The sequence below is a fragment of the Pleurodeles waltl genome, chromosome 4_2 (assembly GCF_031143425.1).
Source record: "Pleurodeles waltl isolate 20211129_DDA chromosome 4_2, aPleWal1.hap1.20221129, whole genome shotgun sequence".
Classification (NCBI taxonomy): Eukaryota; Metazoa; Chordata; class Amphibia; order Caudata; family Salamandridae; genus Pleurodeles; species Pleurodeles waltl.
In genome coordinates, this window is record NC_090443.1 from 1,035,758,740 (window position 1) to 1,035,780,962 (window position 22,223).

The 22,223-nt window shown below is 46.8% G+C and overlaps 1 protein-coding gene across 1 annotated transcript in view; it reads right to left on the minus strand.

Moving 5' to 3' along the window:
• LOC138293661 (aldehyde dehydrogenase family 3 member B1-like) overlaps positions 1-22,223 on the minus strand; it is a 346,834-nt gene that overhangs the window by 119,514 nt on the left and 205,097 nt on the right. Inside the window, exon 6 of the mRNA XM_069232958.1 lies at positions 8,928-9,009. Within this exon, the coding sequence (XP_069089059.1) occupies positions 8,928-9,009 (82 nt within the window). The remainder of the gene's footprint in view (positions 1-8,927; positions 9,010-22,223) is intronic.

Consider the following 22,223-nt stretch of genomic DNA (forward strand, 5'->3'; position numbering starts at 1 on the left):
CATCTTCAGTCACTCCCAGTCTCCACTGGTTAACATTGGGAGCCCGACTCTGAATCTGACTTTTGCACCCGGCCGCCCATTTGCTGCTGTGGGTGCCCTCTTGGTACTAATTTGAACCTTGCCTAGTGTTGACCTGAACCCCAAAAACTGGATTTGTAAGTCGAATACTTACCTGCCAAAACTGCATTCTTGTTTTCCTCCCATGGGTTCACATCGCTGAACTGAAAAATTGCACTGTCAATTTCTGAAACTGAAAAGTATTTTTATTTAAAAACGTACTTAACTTGTAACAAAGTTCTTCGTCTTAAAAATTATATATAAATCAGTGTTATTTTTGTAAAATTGGACTTGAGGTATTCTTTCAGTGTGTGTCCCATTGATTGAGACTGTGAGTACAACAAATGCTTAGCACGACTCCTGGATAAGCCTAACTGCTCGCCCACACTACCACAAACGCAGAGCACTGGGTTATCTATTTTTACCTCAGGATACCAAGGTGGGGTTGCCTGGACTCTCAACACAGTGCTCAATGTTTTCATTCTAAATATAGAGAGCCAGCCTCTTACAGGGGGGCGGTGAACTGGCCAGATTGGTCTCTCCCTGACCCACGAGGGCGGTGGATCCCACATAGACAAAAAGGGCGAAAAACAGACTGAGGGGCTGAGGGGTTGCTGCAAGGCCCAAGGACCTGGCCGTAGCATTAGAATCCCTGAAGCGATTGAGTGCCGAGTTTGCTTTTTCTCTGAAAAGACAGTTGAAGTAGGAAGCTGGACTGAAGTGTGGTGGACACCTACGGTGTTATCACCTTATACCAGGTCCAGGTATCCCCTATTAGCGAAGTGTAGGTAGTATCTAGGAAGCCAGGACTCTCTAGAGGTAGCTGTGGATGAGTTGCCAAGACTTATCTAGGAGGCATGCAAAGCTTATGCAATACCACTACAGTCACACAGCAACTTATCACACATGAAAGAACCACACAGTATTACAAAAATAAAGGTTCCTTATCATAGTAACACAACACTAGAATACTTATGGGCAGTTCCCCCCAAATGGAGGTAAGTGCACACTAATTATTTAAACAATAGCAATCAGAAATTAGCATAGAAGCACAAGCATTGGCAATAGGCAGTGAAAATATTAAGGGCCCTAGGGGTGGGCCAAACCAAATACTAAGAAAGTGGACTGCGAAATACAGTCCCCCAACCAAGAATGTGGAGTTGTTAGAGGGGAGCTGGAAGAACTAGGGGCCCCAAGAGGTGAGTGCCTGAGTGACCCCCAGCGACCAGGAGAGCCGGAGTAAAGTACCTGGTTTCCCCAAGGACTAACAGGAGAACTTAGAAAAGGAATTGTGCAAGACACAGACCAGACTGGAAGAAGCCAAAAGTGGATTCTGGCAGAAGAGGACTTGCAAGGTAAAGGGACAGAGTCTAGTTCATGATGGAGTGTCCGGTCGTGACAGGAGCCACTACCCACCCTTCCGTGGATTCAGAACCAGGTTGAGGGGGGAAGAAGAAGACCAGCTGTGCAGCGCAGGAGCTGAAGAGAAGTCCTTGGAGTGGTGCAGATGATGTTTAATGTCGGTTGTCAGGTCGCAGATGGTCAGTGGTGCAGGAAAACCACCAATAAGCCTTGGCAAATGCAAGAAGAAGCAAAAGAAGAGTTGAAAGTCTGAAGAGGACCAGCAATGCCCAGGGGACTCGACCCTTGAGGGGGAGTGACCCTCAGCAGTCGGGAGAGCCAACAGAAGCAGTCACAGCCCCCATAGGCAACCCACTGGCAGCAGACACAGTAAGTCGCAGAGTGGCCCAGCCAGCACATCTAAAGAGGAGTCCACCTCGCTAGAGCATCAGAGAGGAGACTATGCTTGGCAGGAAGAAGTGCTGGGCGCCAGGGCTACTCGGAGCCTGAAGATCCCTTGGAGAGGAACAAACAAGCCGTGGTAGCTGCAGGAGTCGTGGTGCACAGGGTTACTGCAAGGAGAGGTAAGGGCATACCGACTCCACAGTTGGACAGTGGGCAGAAAGGACCAAGAGGACCACTCCAGATCACCACCTGTGATGCAGGATCCCTCAGTTCCAGAGCAGAGCAGATCCACACAGCCGAACGCACTGTAGTTGGTGCCTGCAGATGCAGGGGAGTGACTTCTTCACTCCAAGAGAGATTCCTTCTTGCTTTTTGGTGCAGGATTAAGTCTCACCAACCTCAGAGGATGCACAGCTAGGGAAATGTTGCAGTTTCTGAAAGGAGCCGGAGAAACAATGTGGCAAAGCGAAGTCTTTGCCGGAGTTGCTGCTTTGTCGATTCCCAAGGAGTGCAGTTGCAATTCAAGTGACCAGAAGAGGAAGTAAACGATGCAGAGGAGTCCTGGTGGACTTTTGCACATCAAAAATGGGGACCCACCCTCAAGGGTGTCCCTAAAAGGGGGTTTGGTCACCTAGTAAGGTGACCACCTATCAGGAGGGGTCTGTGAAGTCACCTGCCTGACCTGCCCACTCAGATGCTCCCATGGGCCTCTGCACATCTTGGTTTCAAGATGGCAGAATCAAGTGGCCACCTGGTGGAGCTCTGGGCATCATCCTGGGGTGGTGATGGACAGGGGAGTGGTCACTCCCCTTTCCTTTATCCAGTTTTGCACCAGAGCAGGGATGGGGGGTTCCTGGACTGGTGCAAACCGGTTCATGAAAGAAGGGCACCAATTGTGCCCTTCAAAGCAAACTGGTGGCTTGGGGAGGCTACCCTTTCCAAGCCTTGTAACACCTATTTCCAAGGGAAAGGGTGTTGCCTCCCTCTCCCACAGAAAAATCCTTTGTTCTGCCTTCCCCTGTCTGAGCTGGTCAAGCAGCAGGTGGGAGAAGCCTGTATGAGGGGTGCCTGGAAAACCCCAGAAGGCTGGAAGAAGCAATACTTGGGGTCCTCTAAGGAGCTTCCAGAGTGCATGGAATCATACAACCAACACTGGCAACAGTATTGGGGTATGATTCTGACATGTTTGATGCCAAACATGCCCAGGTTCGGAGTTACTATTGTGTAGCTGGACACAGGTGACCTATGTTCTGTACATGGGTAAAATGGCTTCCCTGCACTTGTGAAGTCCATGGATTGGCGTTTGTAGAGGCACCTCTGCTCATGCAGGGGTGTCCTCACACACAGGGACCTGCACCCCGCCGTCTGGGCTAGGACGGCCTACCATAGGGGTGACTTGCAGTGACCCAGTGCAGTGACATGTGGTGAAAGGGTGCATGCACCTTTTCACACAGGCTGCAATGGCAGGCCGGCAGACACATTTTGCATGGGCTCCCATTGGTGGCACAACGGAAGCTGCAGCCCATGGGGAACACCTGGTGCCTCAATGCCATGGGTACCGAAGTACCATATATAAGGGACTTATAAGGGGGCACCAGTATGCCAATTGTGGGGTGTGCAAAGTCCTAGGCAACCAAATTTACAGGGAGAGATCACAATTACTGGGGTCCTGGTTAGCAGGATCTTAGTGAAAACAGTCTAAGCATACTGATAGCAGGCAAAAAGTGGGGGTAACCATGCCAAAAAGAGGGTACTTTTCTACACTTGCCCTCAAAAGGCATATCAATAAGGTTGGCTTGGACATACCCTGAGAAGCTAGATGTCGTCAACCAGGCGTGGCACCTCAGGGCCACTGTTGATACGACCACTCTACCCAGTCAGTCGGTCATGTCCAGTCCACATAGGATCTTGAACTTTGCTGCGTCTCTCCCATCAGCAACTGCTTGGGAAAGTACAGCTCAGGCCTACTCTGGGACCTGTGGCACCACTTTCGCAACCATATCCCACAGCTTATAGGACTAATGACCCAAAAGGCATGCCATGTTCATAGACTGCAATGCCAGGCCAGTGGAAGAAAACATCTTCCCAAGAGTGTCCAGCCTCTTGTATTTCGTATCTGGGAGGGCAGAAGGGAACGCACCATAGCAGGTAGAGGCTTGGACGGCCAAACTCTCAAGGGTATGGGGTTGCGTAAGGAAACTTGGGTCACCCGGAACAGGGCAATGGGGGCGGGCAATTGTCCTGTTCACAGGTGCCCCTGTGCTGGGTTTGGACCAGGTACCCAGTAGGACATCCGTAAGGGCTTCATTGGAGGAGAGCAGGGGTTTTGAGGATGAAGCTCCATGTTGAAGCACCTCGGTCAGGAGGTTAGTCCTGACTGCCACTGATGACGACTCATAGTCCAGGACTTTGGCCACTCTTCTCACCACCATAGAGTATGACGCTCCCTCCTCTGTAGCCACGGTAGGGGGAGAAAGCATGCCAGTATTAGGGGAGGTATCCAGACCACTGGCTTCACCCAAGTCCATAAGCCAGTCCATAGACTCTTGGAGCTGGTATTCCAAAGGGTCCAGTGATCCCTCCCATTCTTTGACATAACCTAGCCCCTAGGAATAAGGGCCAGGATTCGACATGGGGGCAAGGCCCCTGTCAGAGTCGGTGTTGCAGAACGCCCATCCGGCTCCATGTCGGTGTCGGCAATGAGGATGGGGACCACGATGCCCGGGAGCACGGGCGACGCCAGGAGTGTTTGCGTCAGAACCAGCATTGGTCGAGGTTGAAGGTCAAGGTGATACGACCAACAACACTCTGGATTCAAGCATGGATCCCTTGGTTCCCCCTTAGAGCTGAGGTTAAAGCCACCGGCCCAGAACCCGAAGGGGCCTCGTTCAACTCTGCAGGGCCCGAAGGTGCGCCAGCGGTGTCAGACTTGTCCAAAATATGGCACATGGCCTCATGGATCTCTAAGTTAGGCAGGGGGTCACTCCAGCTCCCAGAAACTCATTGAGGCGCAGAGTCAGTCCAGATGCAGCCTCAGCAGATGGAGGCCTAGAGAGATGACGGTCCCGCTCCCTTGTCTCATCGGCTGACGGATGAGGTGAAGTCATAGAATGTTTCCCCTTCTTTGACTTCTTTTTATGCCTCAACTTACCCGATCGTCCCGAGGACTTGGAGTGGGACAACGACCAGGGGGTACTCCACGAATGATTCGAGATCTTCTTCTCGACAGAGACTGTGACTTGCACGGAGTCGAGCATCGTGTCACCATCAGCTTCAGGGATCGCTCCTTCAAAGCCTTAGGATGCACGGCCCGAGTCTCAGAGCACGACTGTGGGTCATGGTCACGTTCCAGGCACCAAAGGCACATGAGGTGTGGATCCGTCACAGTCATCGCCCGATGACAGGAACCGCAGGGCTTGATACTGGTCTTCCTCAAAGACATCCTGGATGCACTAGAAGATAAACAACTCAAAAAAAGTCGAAAAAGACCAGTCAAAAAATTACTGTGGGGTAGCTTTTTCTTCGGATCAGCGCTGGCTGGCACGGAAAGAAAAGAACTGATGTCAGCGCAACAGGAGGTGCCTATATAGGGCCCACAACATCATATCCAGTGCGGACAACGCTGACGATGGATGCAGAGATGATCAACGCCACCTAACGGCATGCAGGGGTATTGCTTGAGAAAACTGTCCAGATCCAGACTGACGCCCGGGGAAATTTTAAGGTAAGGAATCTGCAACTAGATGTCTCTATCAGATTATTATTTTGAAAACACTTAGAAGAAGGCAGTGTGGGCACAGCCTTTGACAAGGGGACCACTTAATATGCTAAAAAAAAGAAGAAAAAAAAATTGTGACAGTGGTTATTGCAGTACCCAGTGCGGAACTGTGTGTGACACCACAGTACCAGAACTGGTACCGCAGAACAGTAAATCATTTGAAAAATATGTATATCCAGCCCCATAGAAGAGGCAACAGAGGGCAGGCAGGAGGATCAGTGACAGCATAGGGGCAGTGGCAGCACAACACACCAGGAAGGGAGGGGGCAGGGGCATGCATAGGGAGAAAAGGGGGGGCAAGGGTAGGGGGCAGGGACTTCAATAAAGGGCAGTGACAGCACAGAGGCAATGCAGTACAACATACTGGGCGGGTGGGGGCAAGAGCACACACACAGAGAATGGATGAAAGGTGGGTGGATGCAGCAAAAAAAGGGCAGTGGAACTACAGGGATGGTGGCAGCACAACAGCACATGGAGGGAAGGGCAAAGAAATGCACATAAGCAACAAGAACCTAAACAGATTAAAATGTCACATGTGGGAATGAGGCAGGTTGACTAAACAGCCTACAAAATAGATAAACTAGCCCTGAGAGGAGGTGACCAAAAAGAAAATAACCAGTGAGTAAAACATAAAAAGGTTTTTGGATGGAGGACCTGAAATACCCTGCATCTTCTTGTCTCTGTAACCCATAGACATCCAGGATGGAATTGAAATTTTAAACTGATTGCAGGCTTTTGAGCTATCCTGAAAAAATGCATCCAGTCACTGGGAAGGCATGTGCTGTCCTAATGGGTAGACTACCTCCTGATGTAGTTTTAGCTTTCGAAATATTCCTACCGAATTTGTGTATGAAAGAGGGAGCAATGCAAGACTTCCAAGACGCCTGAGCAATACTTGAACGTGTTTCAGTGACACTAGTGAACTTTAGGGTGCCTGAGAGATTTAAGTTGTAGTCTTCTGAAGAATGGAACTGGCGGAACAAAAGGTGCACTGGTGTAAGAGAGATGAGCCTTGATGTGAAGGCCAGTAATACTGTAATGGGGTGATAAAATGTTAGTTCACACTGCTAATTTAATTGACCTGTAATTAATGTCTTATTATGTAAAAGGTCATCTTACATAGGTTATACTCTGCAGATGCTGTGATTGATGAAATTAATTTTATTAGGTCTACAGTATGCATCCTAACAAAGAATGTAATGAAAAAATTGTTTATGACAAATGTATCCTGGCAGAAAAATTGTATGGTAAGTTTAACATGTAGTCAATTTCTTTCCTTGAATTTTAGGTCTAGCTTGACAGTGCATCTCTCTGTAAGACGTTCTGTTACTGATGCTTTAGGATATTCATAAGCAGAGGTGGGTAGGACTCTGTGCACTTTACCACAGCTAAGTAGTGCTAAAGTGGATGTCCTCACTCCCCTCAAGCATGGTTGAATTGGTTTATACCCAATTTGCATAATTATTTTACTTATATGTCCATGGTAGAGTGAATGATATACCATATACAGAGAGCCTGTAACTTAAATGCTACCGGTGGACCTACAGCACTCATTGTGCCACCCACCTAAGTAGCACTTTAAAACATGTCCTAGGCCTTCCACTGCAACCTGAAGGAAGTTTTAAACTGCCAAGTCAACTTGGCAATAAACCCCCCTTGCCAAGCCTTGTACTCCTCTTTTGTTACATATATACATCACCTCTAAGGTAGGCCCTAGGTAGCTCAAACAGCAAGATGCATTGTAATCAAAAGGTTAGACATGTACTTTTAAGTTTTACATGTCCTGCTAGCGATAAACTCCTACATTCATTTTCACTACTGCAAGGCCTAATCCTCCCATAGATTAACACTACACTATTTAATGGTAAAGCCTGTTTTTTCATTACAATTTTGAACATGCAACTTTTATATTGTTGGCATTCTTCTGCCTTTAGCCCTTTCGTGCCTGCAGCCTGTCTTGGTTCACATGACGGGGTGCAATTGACAGAGTTGTGAATTCCCAGACAGTCACACAATAGAGAGATTTGATGTGCCTGGGTGGACCGTCTGCTGGCAGGACTGTGTGGGAGGGGTGGAGCTGAACACAGTCCCTTGGGGAGTGTTCTCCCTTTGTACAAGGACCTACCATCTCCACATTGTCACTGCAGCCAGCTTAAAGCCATGGCATGGGAGTAAGGAAATTCCATGCACTTCAAAGCCACTGTCTGAAGCGCTGTTTGTAACTAAAAACATTTTAAAAGTCATAACTCCGGTGCTACTGATTGACACCAAAATAAAAAAATCCAAATAGTTTATTAAAATATACTCTATTGTTCTAAACTGGTGTGAGGTTTTTCTTACGCTGTGTTTTCACTTTATTACAGATTGTTTGCTGCATAAATAATTTACGCATTGCCCCTAAGTCTGAGTGATTTTGTGTGCCAAGCTAGCAAGGGCTAAGCACAGGTTAATTTAGTGACTTTTTGTGTTTCACCCTGTAAGGGATTGTGGTTGTTGCTTGACTGGGGATTACAGCCCAGTCAACCAACAACCCAGTTTCTCACAGCTGTTTGGTGTATCAATCCACCTGCTATGGAGTGCTTGCATTGCAGTGCATGAGGGACTATTTTACTTCTCAAGGGTGCACTGAATTATCACACATTAAATTATTTTTCTCAGTGATGCTCTGTACACAGAAAGCAATTGTTTTTTGTTGTGTTAGTGCAGGAGGCAGTTATGACCAGGCCTCAAAATGTAAGCCAGATGTATTGGTTTGCCAGTGCTTCCTTTAAAAAGGAGGAAGGGTGGCTGAGCCCTTGCACCTTCCCATTCTACCTGCACCAGAACCTTACGAGTGTGCATTTTTAATTTGTTTATTGCCCCAGCAATGGATTTGTTGCCATATGTTTGCTCTAACATGTGTGAGTGCTTGTCTCATGTGACACCCACACTAGGAAGTGTCTCAAAAGTCCCTTTTTGTTTTAAATTTTCAAAATGCAGATGGACATATGGGACAAAACCCAGCATCAAAGCAAGACTTGACAGCACTTGCCATGCTGGGTGAAATCATGCTAAAGCTATGTCTGTTGCAAACACTCACCTTCAACTTTTCAGCAGACAAGGCTAAATTATGTAATTGCTTTGTGTAATTGTTTTGGGTTGTTTGTCAATGCGGTTTTTGACATAATTTCCTGATTTAAATTACACAACAACAACAATGATACCCTTCTCTAGATAGAAGTTCAATGATTAAATAAATAATGTGTTGTATAGTAACAGCATACCACGTTGGCCAATAATGAGGAACCATCTGGACACAACATACATTCCAGGGAAGCAGGTGATGCTAAAAGAGATCTGAACTCACCTGTGAAGAAAATGTAATCAAACTTGTTCTCCAACAACTGAGTGGTTTCCTGGGGACCTCCACACACCACCGCAAAACATTCCTATGGAGAAGTCATAGGAGGGTAGTATGAGTACTCACTGCTCTATGCACTGACATCAAACCTGTCAAAGGACCTGGGTCCTATCTGAAAGATGGTCTTCAGCTAAGCTGTAATAAAGATCTTTACACAGTCTCTCACCCACCCACCCAGCAAAAGTAGAGACCATGTCATATGTTCCACAAGCATTCCCACAACCAACTTTTTGCCAGACCCTCCAGTTCCACATGCAGTCAACAAGCAAAATGCCATCAACCATTTATTAACTGAGAAGGTAGAATTGGGGCTAGCATAAACATGAGCGCTCAGATATACACTCTGCATCCTACCCTCCTCAAAGTACCTGCAAGTGGGCAGCCTTCAACCTTCTCTTGCATGACATCATCAAGATTGCCACTTCCAAAGACTAAATTTAACCCTCAGCTATCATGAAATCCTCCACCGAGATGCCCTCACACATCATCTCAACATCATTAATGACTTCCTCAGTCACAGAATTTAATCGCCCCTGCTGAAAAAGCACACATGGTGCCTAGAAGGCCTGATCAACTACCACCCTATAGCCCACCAGATAAATGCAATTTGGCTTCATGTCTCACTGCAGTACAGAGGCTGCTTGTCTTTAAGTAGTCAACAACTCCCTCCTAATCACTACCAAGAATGACTCCTACCTCTTCATCCTACTTAACATCTTTGCAGTCTTCGATACATTTAACCTCAAAGCCCTAATCCACAAGCTGCAAACATACACAGGCATCTCTGACATTGTCAGGTAATGGTGCACCTCTGACATTTGCTACCATCACAAATTCATCCATGTGTCAAGTTCAATATCCCAGTCGTTTCTGGGGCTGTACCCCAGGAGAGCATACTTTCCTCTCTACTTGAAACCAGTTGGCACGCCAGTCACAGACAGCGGCATCAAAATCCATCAATTCACTTGTACGAACGTTCCCTCTTTTTGGCATGGTTACCCACACTTTTTGCCTGCTGTCAGTGTGTTTTGACTGTGTTCACTGGGATCCTGCTAACCAGGACCCAAGTGACTGTGCTCGCTCCCCCTAAATTTGGTTGTTCCTGACTAGTACACCCCACAATTGGCATACTGGTGCCCCCATATAAGTCCCTAGTATATGGTACCTAGGTACCAAGGGCATTGGGGCACCACAGGTTCCCCATGGGCAGCAGCATGTATTGTGCCACCCATGGGAGCCCATGCAAAATATGTCAGCAGGTCTGCCATTGCAGCCTGCGTGAAAAGGTGCCAGCACCCTTTCATTACAGGTCACTGTTAGTCACCCCTATGGCAGACCTTCCTAGCCCAGAGGAAGGGTGCAAGTAGCTGTGTGTGAGGGTACCCCTGCATGAGAAGAGTCAAGAACTTCAGCTCCATTTGTCTGGACTTCGTGAGTGCAGGGAAGCCATTTTACCCGTGTACTGGACACATATAGGTAACTCCGAACCTGAGCATGTTTGGTATCAAACATGTCAGAATCATTCCCCAATACTGTTGCCAGTATTGGATGTATGATTCCCTGCACTCTGGGGGCTCCTTAGAGGCACCCTAGCTTTGCTCCTACAAGTTTGCAGGGTTTTCCCGGGCAGCCAGCACTGCTGCCATCCTACAGACAAGTTTCTGCCCTCCTGCTGCTGCTTGACCAGCTCAAGCCCAGGAAGTCAGAACAAAGGATTTCCTTTGGGAGTGGGAGGCAACACCCTCTCCCTTTGGAAATAGGTGTTAAATGGCTTGGGAGGGGTAGCCTCCCCAAGCCACTGGTATGGTTTGAAGGGCACATTTGGTGCCCTCCTTGCATAAACCGGTTTGCACCAGTCCAGGTACCCCCGGTCCCTGCTCTGGCACAAAACTGGACAATGGAAAGGGGAGTAACCACTTCCCTGTCCATTACCACCCCAGAGGTGGTGCCCAGAGATCCTCCAGGTGGCCATTTGTTTCTGCCATTTTGAATCTAAGGTGGGCAGGGGCCTCTGGGAGCTTCTGAGTGGCCAGGAAAGGCAGGTGACATCACAGCGCCCCCCTGATAGGTGGTCACCCTGTTAGGTGACCAATCCCCCTTTCTGGGCTATTTAGGGTCTCCCTCTTGGGTGGGTCAGATTTGATGTGCAAGAATCCAGCAGGATTCCTTTGCAATGTTTACTTCACCTTCTGGCCACTGGAACTGCAACTGGACCCTCCAGGAACCGACAATCTGCAGCCACAATGACAACTCTGCTTGCAACATTGTTTCCATGGCTCCTTCCAGCTTCTGCAACATTTCCCTGACTGTGCATCCTTTGAGGGTGACAAGTCTTCAGTCTGCATGAGAAGCAAGAAGGAATCTCCCTTGGAGTGAAGGAGTCACTCCCTTGCATGCACAGGCACCAACTGCAATGCCGACCGGGTGCATGGATCTCCTTTCCTCCACAGCTGCTTGGATCCTGCATCACAGGTGGTGGTCTCAAGTGGTACCCACGGTCCCCTCTGCCAGCTGTCTAACTTTGGACACGTTAAGTCCTTGCCTGTCCACATAGGACAGTACCCATGTGCACCATGCCTCTTGCAGCTACCAAGGCTTGTTGGCATCTACTACAAGGAATCTTCAAGCTTCATGTGGCCCCAGCCTCAGCACTCTTCCCTGTGACGCACAGCCCTCTGTGTGCTTCTCCAGTGATGTGGGACTCCTTTCTAGGTGTGCTGTGTGGGCCTCACCACGACTCCTTTGCTTTCTGCCTGTGGGTCGCCTGTGGGGGCTGCCTCCTCTTCCTGTGACTCTCTTCAGTGCAGAGGGTCCCCAGGACTCCGCTCTGTGGGTTGAGTCCCCCTGGAACTTTCTGGTCCCCTGGAGTTCCGCCTTTTTTCTTCCATGACATTTTACTTTGCCAAGGCTTGTTGATGGTTTTTCCACACAACTGACCAACTGCAATCCTTGTTCCTGCGGGGGACATCGACTGCATCACTTCAGGAACTCTTCAGCTGCTCCAGTGCTGCACTGCTGACTGTCTTTGTTCACAGTCAACCTGGTCCTGCATCCACTGATGGGTGGGTAGTGGCTCCTGCCACCACCGGACACTCCAACATGAACTGGACTTGGTCCCCTTCCTTTACAAGTCTTCCTCTACCAGGAGCTGTCTTCTTCCCTAGCAAGGGAGCAACACTAGGATGCTGACCCCTCTGTGTCACCCTGCATGCGACGTGGCCAGCTGCATTTATAGCCAGAAAAGGTCCTTCTGCCCCTAAAATTCCCAAGATGCAGGAGCTTGAAGGTCCTGTGGAGGATATGGAGAAAGCAAACAAAAACGGATGTTTTGTTCAGGGAACTCAATTTTCTGAGGTCCCACAACACTTGCGCACCATTTTGAACTTCTGATTTTGTAGGTGGCAAAGCGGACCTTTTGGCACAATATTTAAAGCCAGAGTGTTAGACCTGGCATCCTTGGCGTGGTCTCCCCTGTCTTTTTTTGCCTTTGCTTCCCATGCTTTGCTACTAGTGGGCGTGCAGCACTGGTTGAGCCACCTATGTGAGTAGCCCTGTAAACATGGCTCAGACCTGCCACTGCAGTGTCTGTGTTTGCAGTTTTAAGCTGCCAATTCGACCTGGCAAGTGCACTCACTTGCCAGGCCCAAACCTTCCCTTTTTATACATGTAAGGCACCCCTAAGGTAGGCCCTAGATAGCCCCCTGGGCAGGGTGAGGTGTATGTTAAAGGTGGGACAGGTACTGATCTGTTTTACATGTCCTTACAGTGAAATACTGCCAAATTCGTTTTTCACTGTTGCAAGGCCTATCTCTCCCATAGGTTATCATGGGGGATGCAGATTCCGTTTGGGAGCAGATGGAAATATGGAGTTTGGTGTCTCTGAACTCACAATTTAAAAATACATATTTTGGTAAAGTTGGTTTTCAAATTCTCAGTTTGAAAATGCCACTTTTTGAAAGTAGGCATTTTCTTGCTTAAAACATTCTGTAACTTTGCCTGCTTGATTATTCCCTGTCTGGGTCAGACTGACAGTTGGGCTGTTTGTGAATCCCCTCTAGACAGTGACAGAGTCTGGAGCCAGGCCTGGGCAAGGCAGGATCTTGTGAACAACAGAGACTTTCCTTTGAAGTTTGCCAACTTCAAAGGCAGAAAGGGGTATAAGTAGTGGACCCAAAACCCCAGATTTTTAGATTACTTCTGGATTCAAGAGGGACCTCTGTCAAGGAGAAAAACTGAAGAGCTGGAGGAGGAGTACTGCCCCTTTGCCTGTGACTGTGCTTTGCTGGCTTGGCCTGCAGTTGCTGCTTCTGCTTGAAAGAGGACAAAGACTGGATTTTGTGGTATACTCCTGCTTGGGAAGAATCTCCAAAGGCTTGGATTGAGCTTGCCTCCTGTTTTGAAGTCTCAGGGCCATCAAAGACTTTCTCTGCCAGCACCTGGACTCTCTGCTGAGACTCCTGCCCAGCCAAGTGGTGCTCCATCCAGTCCCTGGGCCATTGAGAGGTGAAGTTGGCAGAATAAGGACTTAAATTCAAGCACAGAACACCTTGTGGGGAACATTTCGATGCACCACCTGCAGCGCGGCTGAAAAACAGTGCGCCACCCACTTTGTGGCTAAAACCAACGCTCCGCTCAGGTGCATCGCGGCTGGAAGATCGACATATTGTGGCTAGAGAAACGATGCAATACCCGCTTGCGACTGATGAAAACGATGCAAACCCCACGCAGCGTGGTTTTCAAACACTGTGCTGGCGGATTTCTCATGCATCATCGCTGGGCGTCAAAAATCAAGTCAAGCCTGCGCGGATCCGAGGTGCCAGTACGGAAATCAACGCATCACTCTCTTGAGAGAGAGAAAAATGACGCATCGCCTGTCGCGTGGTCTCTCATTATTCTAATGAGACTACTGGATTTTGAGCGGCAGAATTGCCTGCGGTGTGAGAGACTGAGTCTGACCCAGTTCAGGTGATACCTGTCGCCCCAATCAGGGTTTTGCTCCGGCTAACTAGCAGTGCCTCATGACATAATTGATTTCTCAGGGAAACCATGGTCACTCAGGTCTCATCCTTTTCTCTCGATTACATTGGTCTCATATACACAATGTCAAACAGAGGCAGTCTATGTTTCAATAAGATTTTAATGAAGCGTCTGTATCTTAGATAGCAAAGCATGTGCTGCAATAATCAGGACGATTCGACATGACAGGATTAAAATTGTGACAAGGAGAGTAAAGCATAGAAATAATGGTACCATATTGTCACTAGAGTCAACAGACTAATTCCTACCTAGGCTATAATAGAGCACACCGTGTTAAGCTCTAATTCTGCCCTTCAGGTTCCTCTGGGAAGACATCATCCCCCATACCTGAGTAAAGGCCTGAAGTCTGCATAAGCAGCTGTAGCAAAGCACTTGGCATTCAGCATACAGTTGTGGTTTTCTGGCTGGAATCTCCCTCTAACGTGTAAGGGACAGGGAAGTGTTTTTATAATAAAACAACTGATGTTCTGAGAAAATGTCCCTAAGTAGGGATGTGTGTTTTTCTACGAATGTCAGAGACAAAACTTGTACCACGTTCATTGGCAACCTATCTTACTACAGCTTGAAAGAAGCACAGAGTGAGCAAGAATGTCTTGTTTGAGAACGCAGTGCTGACCTAGGCAAAAACAGCTAAATAAAACAAGACCGCAAAAGTGGCTATTGTAAGAATAATAAAATGAAGCTGAATAAAATATATCTAGGTTAAAGTGCACCGCGGCAGGCCTAGAATGCTAAAATAACGTGCATGGAGCTATTACTAAAATGGCTACACAACACGCCTACCCTACCAAAGAAGAAACAATGCACGGCCTCACTTGCGAGTAAGGAATCAATGCATCGCTGACTTTTTCGATGCACGCTCGCCCCTGCAGCTTATTTTTGACTCAAATCAGGTACTTTGTCTAACAACAACATTTACATTGTTTTCTATGGAGTAAGACTCTTATTCTTTTGAAAATTCATATCTTAACTTGTGTATGCTGGATTTTTGTTGTTTTGGTCTTGTTTGATTTAGATAAATATTGCCTATTTTTTCTAAACTGGTGTCCGTTTTGTAGTGTTTTCACTGTATTACTGTGGGTGTTAGTACAAATACTTTACACATTGTCTGAGATAAGCATGACTGTTTGTGCCAAGCTACCAAGGGGGTGAGCAGGCGTTATCTTAAGAGTGTATCTCCATTGCCCTGTCTAGAGTGAGGGTCCCTGCTCGGACAGAGTGCAAACTGACTGCCAACCAGAGACCCCATTTACATGCAGCAATTAAGAGAGTGTTACACATGAGCGGAGAGAGTCTTGTTTTCCCCGATTCCCTGCCAAAAGGTATTGTACTGAGAAATTTTCAGAGGAATTTGTTGCTTCTGTCACGGTGGATAACCTTATGGCAGGTTTACCCAGGGTAACGTAATTTCGGAAGATGCCTCGCCACAAGATTCAGTGGATAAAAACGTGGATGTGGCAATCAAAAGGTCATAAGCAGCATCCAATTTTGAGGTGAGGGCCAACGCATATTAATTTCACACAGTACAGTCATTACTCAAGGATTTTCAGTTTCTGGCAGATCACACGGCAGAGGGTTCAGCCTCTTGGCCCTTCTGGCTTTGATGAAGCAGAAGGTTTGTTTCTTATCGGATGTGTCTATTGACAACTTATGTTTTTCTATGGCATTGTCGCCAGGAGCAGCAGTCCCAGTCTGTTGTCATCTGTGGATGCGGATATGGAGGGTGGATGCGTCTCAAAACGCAGTGTTAATGAAACTTGTTTGGGAAGCAATTGGAGGACATGTTAAAAAAACCACAGAAAATACAAAGTTGATTGCTCCAGTTAAGAAATTTGCCTGGGGTAGAGGTGTTGATGTTAAAAGGGCATTCCCTTTCTCTTCAGCAAGGAGAACTTCCCAGCCCTTTTGTGGTAGGGGTCGTGGCCGTGGGGCCCCTAACTCTGACAAGTCCCGGTTACAGCTCCCAGTACTTCAGGTTCAAAGCCACCAAAGGCATGACCATGGTCCAGATATTCCAGTAGGGGGATGTTTGAAGTACTTCAAACTGACTTGGGCTTCCATCATCTCAGAGGCATGGGCATTGTAAATAGTATACGAAGGTTACTTCACGGAGATTCCTTTGGATTTTTTCAAGGTGAACTTGTGTAATGCTATCTATATTTAACCACTGATTCCATCTTGACCACTGACTCCATTTTGTGCTTAGCTTAGCTTCAAATGCAGTCACATCGCAGAGAACATATTATGGAGGATGCAACATTGATAAGAGTGTACCAAGATTAGAATATTTATAGCAGAGAAGGGTACAGCTCTGTCTTGGAAATGCACATTTGGATCTGGCCAATTCTTTTCTGTGTTTTCAACACAGACCAAGTACAGCCAGCGCTTGAATTTCACAACTTACTCAAAGGGAGGTGGAAGATTACCAGAACCTTCCTCTTGGGTTTGTTTAAGGTATATAGGGTGGGGAAACTCGGCACTGAGGTAGAATAAACTCACTTTTAAGGATGGATGCACTGCTAAAAAAATCAGAATCCAACTAGGGAATATTCCTCCTGTCTCAGCTGTCCAGGGTTCCACAGCTTGATGTTGGCAAGGACAAGAATGATGTTGGATTCGATTCCCATGGTGATGCATTTTTAATTCTTAATTATATAGCTTTGATTTTTGCATGCATAAATATATGTATTCACTACATACATATTCATTGTTGATATATTGCTCTTTTTCTGCTTATTATTTGACTGCTGTGATTATTTTAGTATTTGCACGTGTTTTGCTGCATTCAAGTTAAATGCTCACATTAATATTTTTGTATGCCCCGCTTTGAGACTTCGGAAGTGCCTTCATACATGTATTACTCAGACTAAGAGTGCTGCATTCTTTGCATTCATTAACCTCGTTCTGTCTTAGTTTGAAGCTATGCAGAACACCTTGCTACCCAGGTTCCACTTAAGGAGGCAAGCTCTACAGAGCCGAGTCTAGAATCTGGTTCCCAAAAGTACAGTTGTCCTGCTTCCTCCACAAGAGCAGAGTCAGGGTTCTTCTAATTTTTATTCCTGGTACAGAAGCCCTCAGGAGAGTTTTGCCCAGTTTTGGACTTTGTTAAACCTTCAAAATGACAACATTACCAAGCATGTTCCTCTTTGCTGAGACTGGGAGTTTCTGTCTTCTCTGGTTATGATGGATGTCTACCTGCATGTGCCAATCTTCTACAAACACCAGAGGTTTCTACACTTTTCAATTAGGGACCAGTATTATCAGTTTCAAGTCCTTCCCTTCGAGTTGACTTCGGTGCCAAGAGTTTTTACAAAGCTTTTGGCTCCTTTGGTGGGTATTCTGCATACTTGAGGTATTTGTTTGTACCCTTATCTGGGTGATTGGCTAATTAGTTCTTCTTTCTTTTCTTAGGCAAAAGAAAATATCACAGAAGTGTGTCACGTTCTGAGGATCCATGGCTTCCTGTTAAATCCCACCAAGTCCAATCTTCAACCTGTACAGAGTCTTCAGTTCATCAGACTTTGTTTTGTATGGAATTGGGGTTTGTGTTTCTTTCCCCAGACAGGGCCACCGGGCTGGTGTGACATCTTTCAGATCTTCTGAAAAGGACTCAGGCATCAGCCCACCTGTGGTTATGGAGCAGGGAGAAATGGCATTAGCCCTAGCTCCCATACCTTGGAGCCGTTTACATCTGTATCCCTTAGTTCACCATCTTTTGAGCCATTGGAATCCTCTCGCTCACGATTTCGAGACCTTGATTCCAATCTCTACTCAGATCACAGAAGAGCTGCAATGGTGGTTGGTTCCAGGGAATGTACAGAAGGGGTTCCAATTGAGACAACCCATCACTCTAGTTGTGACAATAGATGCCAGCAAGAAGGGTTATGGTGCAGTTTATGGAGAAGCCAAAGCTCAGGGACAGTGGTCTCGGCCAGAGGCACTGAACTCATCCACATGGAGGGGATTAGCTGCAGTAAAAACCGCCCTTCTCTGGTTCTTTCCTTTGATAAAGGGTCTGGCAGTTTGTGTTCAGACAGACAATCAAATTGTGAAAGCATATATCAACAAGAGGCGGGTCGTTGTCTCTTTATCTTCTTGCCAAGGAGATATGCTCTTGGGTAGAACTCAATCTTCTTTCTGTCCAGGCAGTTTATCTTCCGGGAATGAGCCTGCCGATCAGTTGAGCAGGCCTTTCCTATCATAGATCTTACTGTGTATTTCTCTCCTGGTCTTTCAAGAATTAGACCAGAGATTCAGCCATTCTTGGTTGGATCTTTTTGCCCTTAAAGGCGAATTTGCTTCTGCCACAATTTTGCTATCTAATTCCAACCAACGGAGCATGGGAAATAGATGCCTTATCAGTGAGGTGGCCTTGAGGCCTTCTGTATTGCTTCCCACTTTTTCCAATAATACCCAGGTACTACAGAAATTTTGGGAGGATCATGCCTGGGTCATTCTGATAGTCCAGGGATGGTGCACGAGAAGGCCGTTTCCCATTTTTCAGGAAAAGGCATTCACTCCTCCATGAACCTTGCCCCTTAATTCATCCCCATTTAGCCAGCTGAGTCTGTCACAGGAATCTCTCAGTCATTTGAGTCTGGTGGTTTGGCTGCTGAAAGACTGAGGTTATTGGTCCAATGTTGTTCCTGTCCCATTGTCGTTCCATTAGAAGGTCATACAATAGACACTAGGGGAACTTTCAAAAGTGGTGCCTTTCTAAGCAGTTACGTCTTCTAAGCACTGTGACCCGATCAAGGTATTGCATCTTTTAACGGATGGATTTGTACAGGGACTGGCAGTCTCCACCATTAAGGCTCAGTGGGCGGCAATCCAGGATTTCAGGGGTGAAGAGATGTGGCATTAGCTCCTTTAATTTCCTGGCTGTTAAGGAGTTTGTTCTTCAACGACCGATTGTCCCGGTCTCCGGTTCCTCCTCAGGACTTGCCATTGGTCCTTCAACTGTTGTCAGAGGCTCATTTTGAACCTCTTAAGTGTTTGGTACAGAAGGTAGTCTTTTTGATGGCAATTTGTTCAGGGCAGAGACTTGGTGAAGTTGGTGCTTTGCTATTTGTCTCCCCTTTCATTCGTTTTTATTCCAGACAAAGTGGTGTTGCCCCCAAGTTCTGCTTTTTTGCCCAAGGTTTCTTCATCCCTTTACTGTTCTCAAGATATTGCCCTTTCACCTTTCTACCTAGATCCATTCTCAGTTGAGGAGGGTCATTTACTAGATGTACACAGGGCGTTGTCAATCTGTTTGCAGAGGACATTATCTTTTTGTAAATCAGGTTCCCTGTTAATACTTTTGGGATTGTAAATAGAAGGTTACGTTCTTCTACGTCTACTCCTTCCCGCAGGATCAAAACTACTAGTTTGTTGCCATATGATCTATCTAAAAGACCTGTTCCTTCCCAGGTAATGGGTAGGTCTACTGGGGGAATGACGACCTCTTGGGCATCATTTAAAGGAGCATCATTGAAAGACATTTGCTGTGCAGCCACGTGGTCCTCCCTTCATAATTTTCTTTCACAATACCGTGTTCCGTTAGGGGAGGCTTTTTCTACTTCATTTGGGGACCATGTGTTATCTGCAGTATCTTGATGATTCTATTTATTGATTATTGAAATTATCAGACTGTCTATCTTATTAAATCTATCTGCGTTGTTATGATGGAGTAGTGGTGGTGTAATGGCACATATAATCAATCTGTGTTGCTTGGGTATTTCTTACAGGTAAGGACTGGATTAGGCAAGATGGACGAGGAGGTAATACACCGGTTATTTACCAGTAATCTTTATTACTCTGAGCCCAATTCTCCCCTGATACAGTACTAGGGTTCCCAACCTCCTGACCCTAAGGGGATTGATTATAAGGCTTTTATATTTATGCTTTATGCATGGTAATGACAGGATTTATGGAGTGACTACTCCCCCTTTGCAGTGGCACCTAGGTAATGGCAACCATATTGGGGGAGTATTTTAAAGCTGGCTAGGGAACAATGTCTGTGAGGAGGAGATGTGATCTCACAGGTAAGGACTGGATCAGGGAAGATAACCGAGGAGGTAATGACTAAAATTCTGTTTCAGTCTAATTCAGTGCAGACCAAAAACTCTATCCAAATGAAACTTAATTCCTACTGTTTGCTAACATAAACAACTAACACAAACTGAAGCCAGCCTTCCATAATAAACAGGAGAATTTCAAACCCAGCTGACGCCCCAAGCTAAATCAGATTGTTTCAAGCTTTACATCAACCTCTCTATCAAAGAACACATAAAAAAAACAAGACAGCATGATACCAGCTCTCCTGTCTGAAGAATTTGAAAATCCCTACACTGCAAAACCAACCTTTTAACAACCTAAGCCCTCTTGTCTTGTACTTGGAGGATGCAACACACTGTTCAGCACTGGACTCCACAAAAATGTTGGTTTCACTCTGCTTCACTCACATACCACATCTTAAGCCCACCATCCCTCAAAGCGTACCTCATGAAGATGCATAAATCTCAAGTCCTGGACCTACCCGGTGTAGGTGCTGGGCCATTGGGTTTCCCTTACTGCTGCAGTCATATAGGGGGAAAACACACCTGGGCACCTGGGGTTCTTGTGTTCCTGTTCAAAGAGCCCATGGCCAAAAAGTATTATCCAAATTGTCAATTTTGGAACAGAACCAAGGCTCATTTACATACAGTGGGTCCCCTTCTATAACAGAGGAGACCAGATACACAAATGGAAAGCACTCTGAGATAACGTCTAGCTGTTCAAACTGATTCAAGCCTTTCCCTCCATATTTTCTTACGGTCTACCCACCAGGAGCACATTTTTAACACATTAGATGAAAAGGTACTCCTTTGCCACAGCATAGGTAATGTTCTCCTCTTTTCTTAATCTGTTTCACTTCGGACTATAACCCATTAACGAGGAAAACTTCCCACCTGAAATTTGCCATGCGATATGCAGAGTCCTTCAAGGAGAGACATGCCACCCTTACCCTCTGAATCCTATCGCCACCCCTACTCAAAAGTGAGATAATCAGAGATTTTTCTACACATGACCCATTTTGATATCCACATTTGTTTCTCACACTCAGGGGGTCATTCCGACCCTGGCGGCCGGCGGTATGTTGGCGGTAACACCGCCAACAGGCTGGCGGTGTTCCGCCAGCAATTCTGACCGTGGCAGAAAAGCCACGGTCAGACCGCCGGCCCCTCCACTTTCCCACCAGGCTTCCGCCTGGCGGGCATAATCCCCAGGGCAGCGGTGCAAGCACCGCTGCCCTGGGGATTATGAGTCCCCGACCGCCAGCCTGTCCGTGGTGTTAAACAGCGCCATTGAATGGCTGGCGGTAAGGGTACTGGGGGTGCCACTGGGGGCCCCTGCACTGCCCATGCACTTGGCATGGGCAGTGCAGGGGCCCCCAGGCATAGCCCCATCGTGCATATCACTGCCCGAATTTCGGGCAGTGAAATGAGCGACGGGTGCTACAGCACCCGCTGCACATCAACATTGCCGCCGGCTCCATTACGAGCCGGCGGCAATGTTGATGTGCCATTTCCGCTGGCCCAGCGGAAATGTCGGAATAGGGAGGCATGAATACCGCCGGCAATGGCGGTATTCTGTCTCCCCCGGCCTCGGCGGTCTGAAGAAAAGACCGCCGAGGTCAGAATGACCACCTCAGTGTTTAAATATTTATGAAGGAGGGGAGGATGAAAACAGGGGTCACATCCAAAGAGCAATGGGACTGACACTAAGAAGCAATAAAACTGAGTAAGTAAAGGGGCTATTGTGGACCATGCCACTTCTATGTCAAGGGAAGACAGCAAAGAGGCCACCACAATAACTTTTTCAGAAACAGATAACAGAAGTTGGAGTCTGCAAATATCTTGCCACCACCGCAATACTTCATGCATGAAAAGCAGAAGAACCATACATCTACTAGCACCAGTCGGATCACATCGCTCAAAGGACTTAGTGATATCTACATCAAACACTGCTGAGGTCTTCACATCTGTCTGCATGACATCTGACTGATTCTGGTCTTCCAATGAAGACACCTATAGCAAGTCTTTCTCCAAAAGCAGGATCAAAGAGACATCCAGATGGAGATGCAGTGGTTTACAGTATTCTACTCATTGTTTTATTTATTTTCTAGTTAATAGCAAGACAGAAATTCAAAAAAGATATAACTAGATAAGGTCCATATTAGCC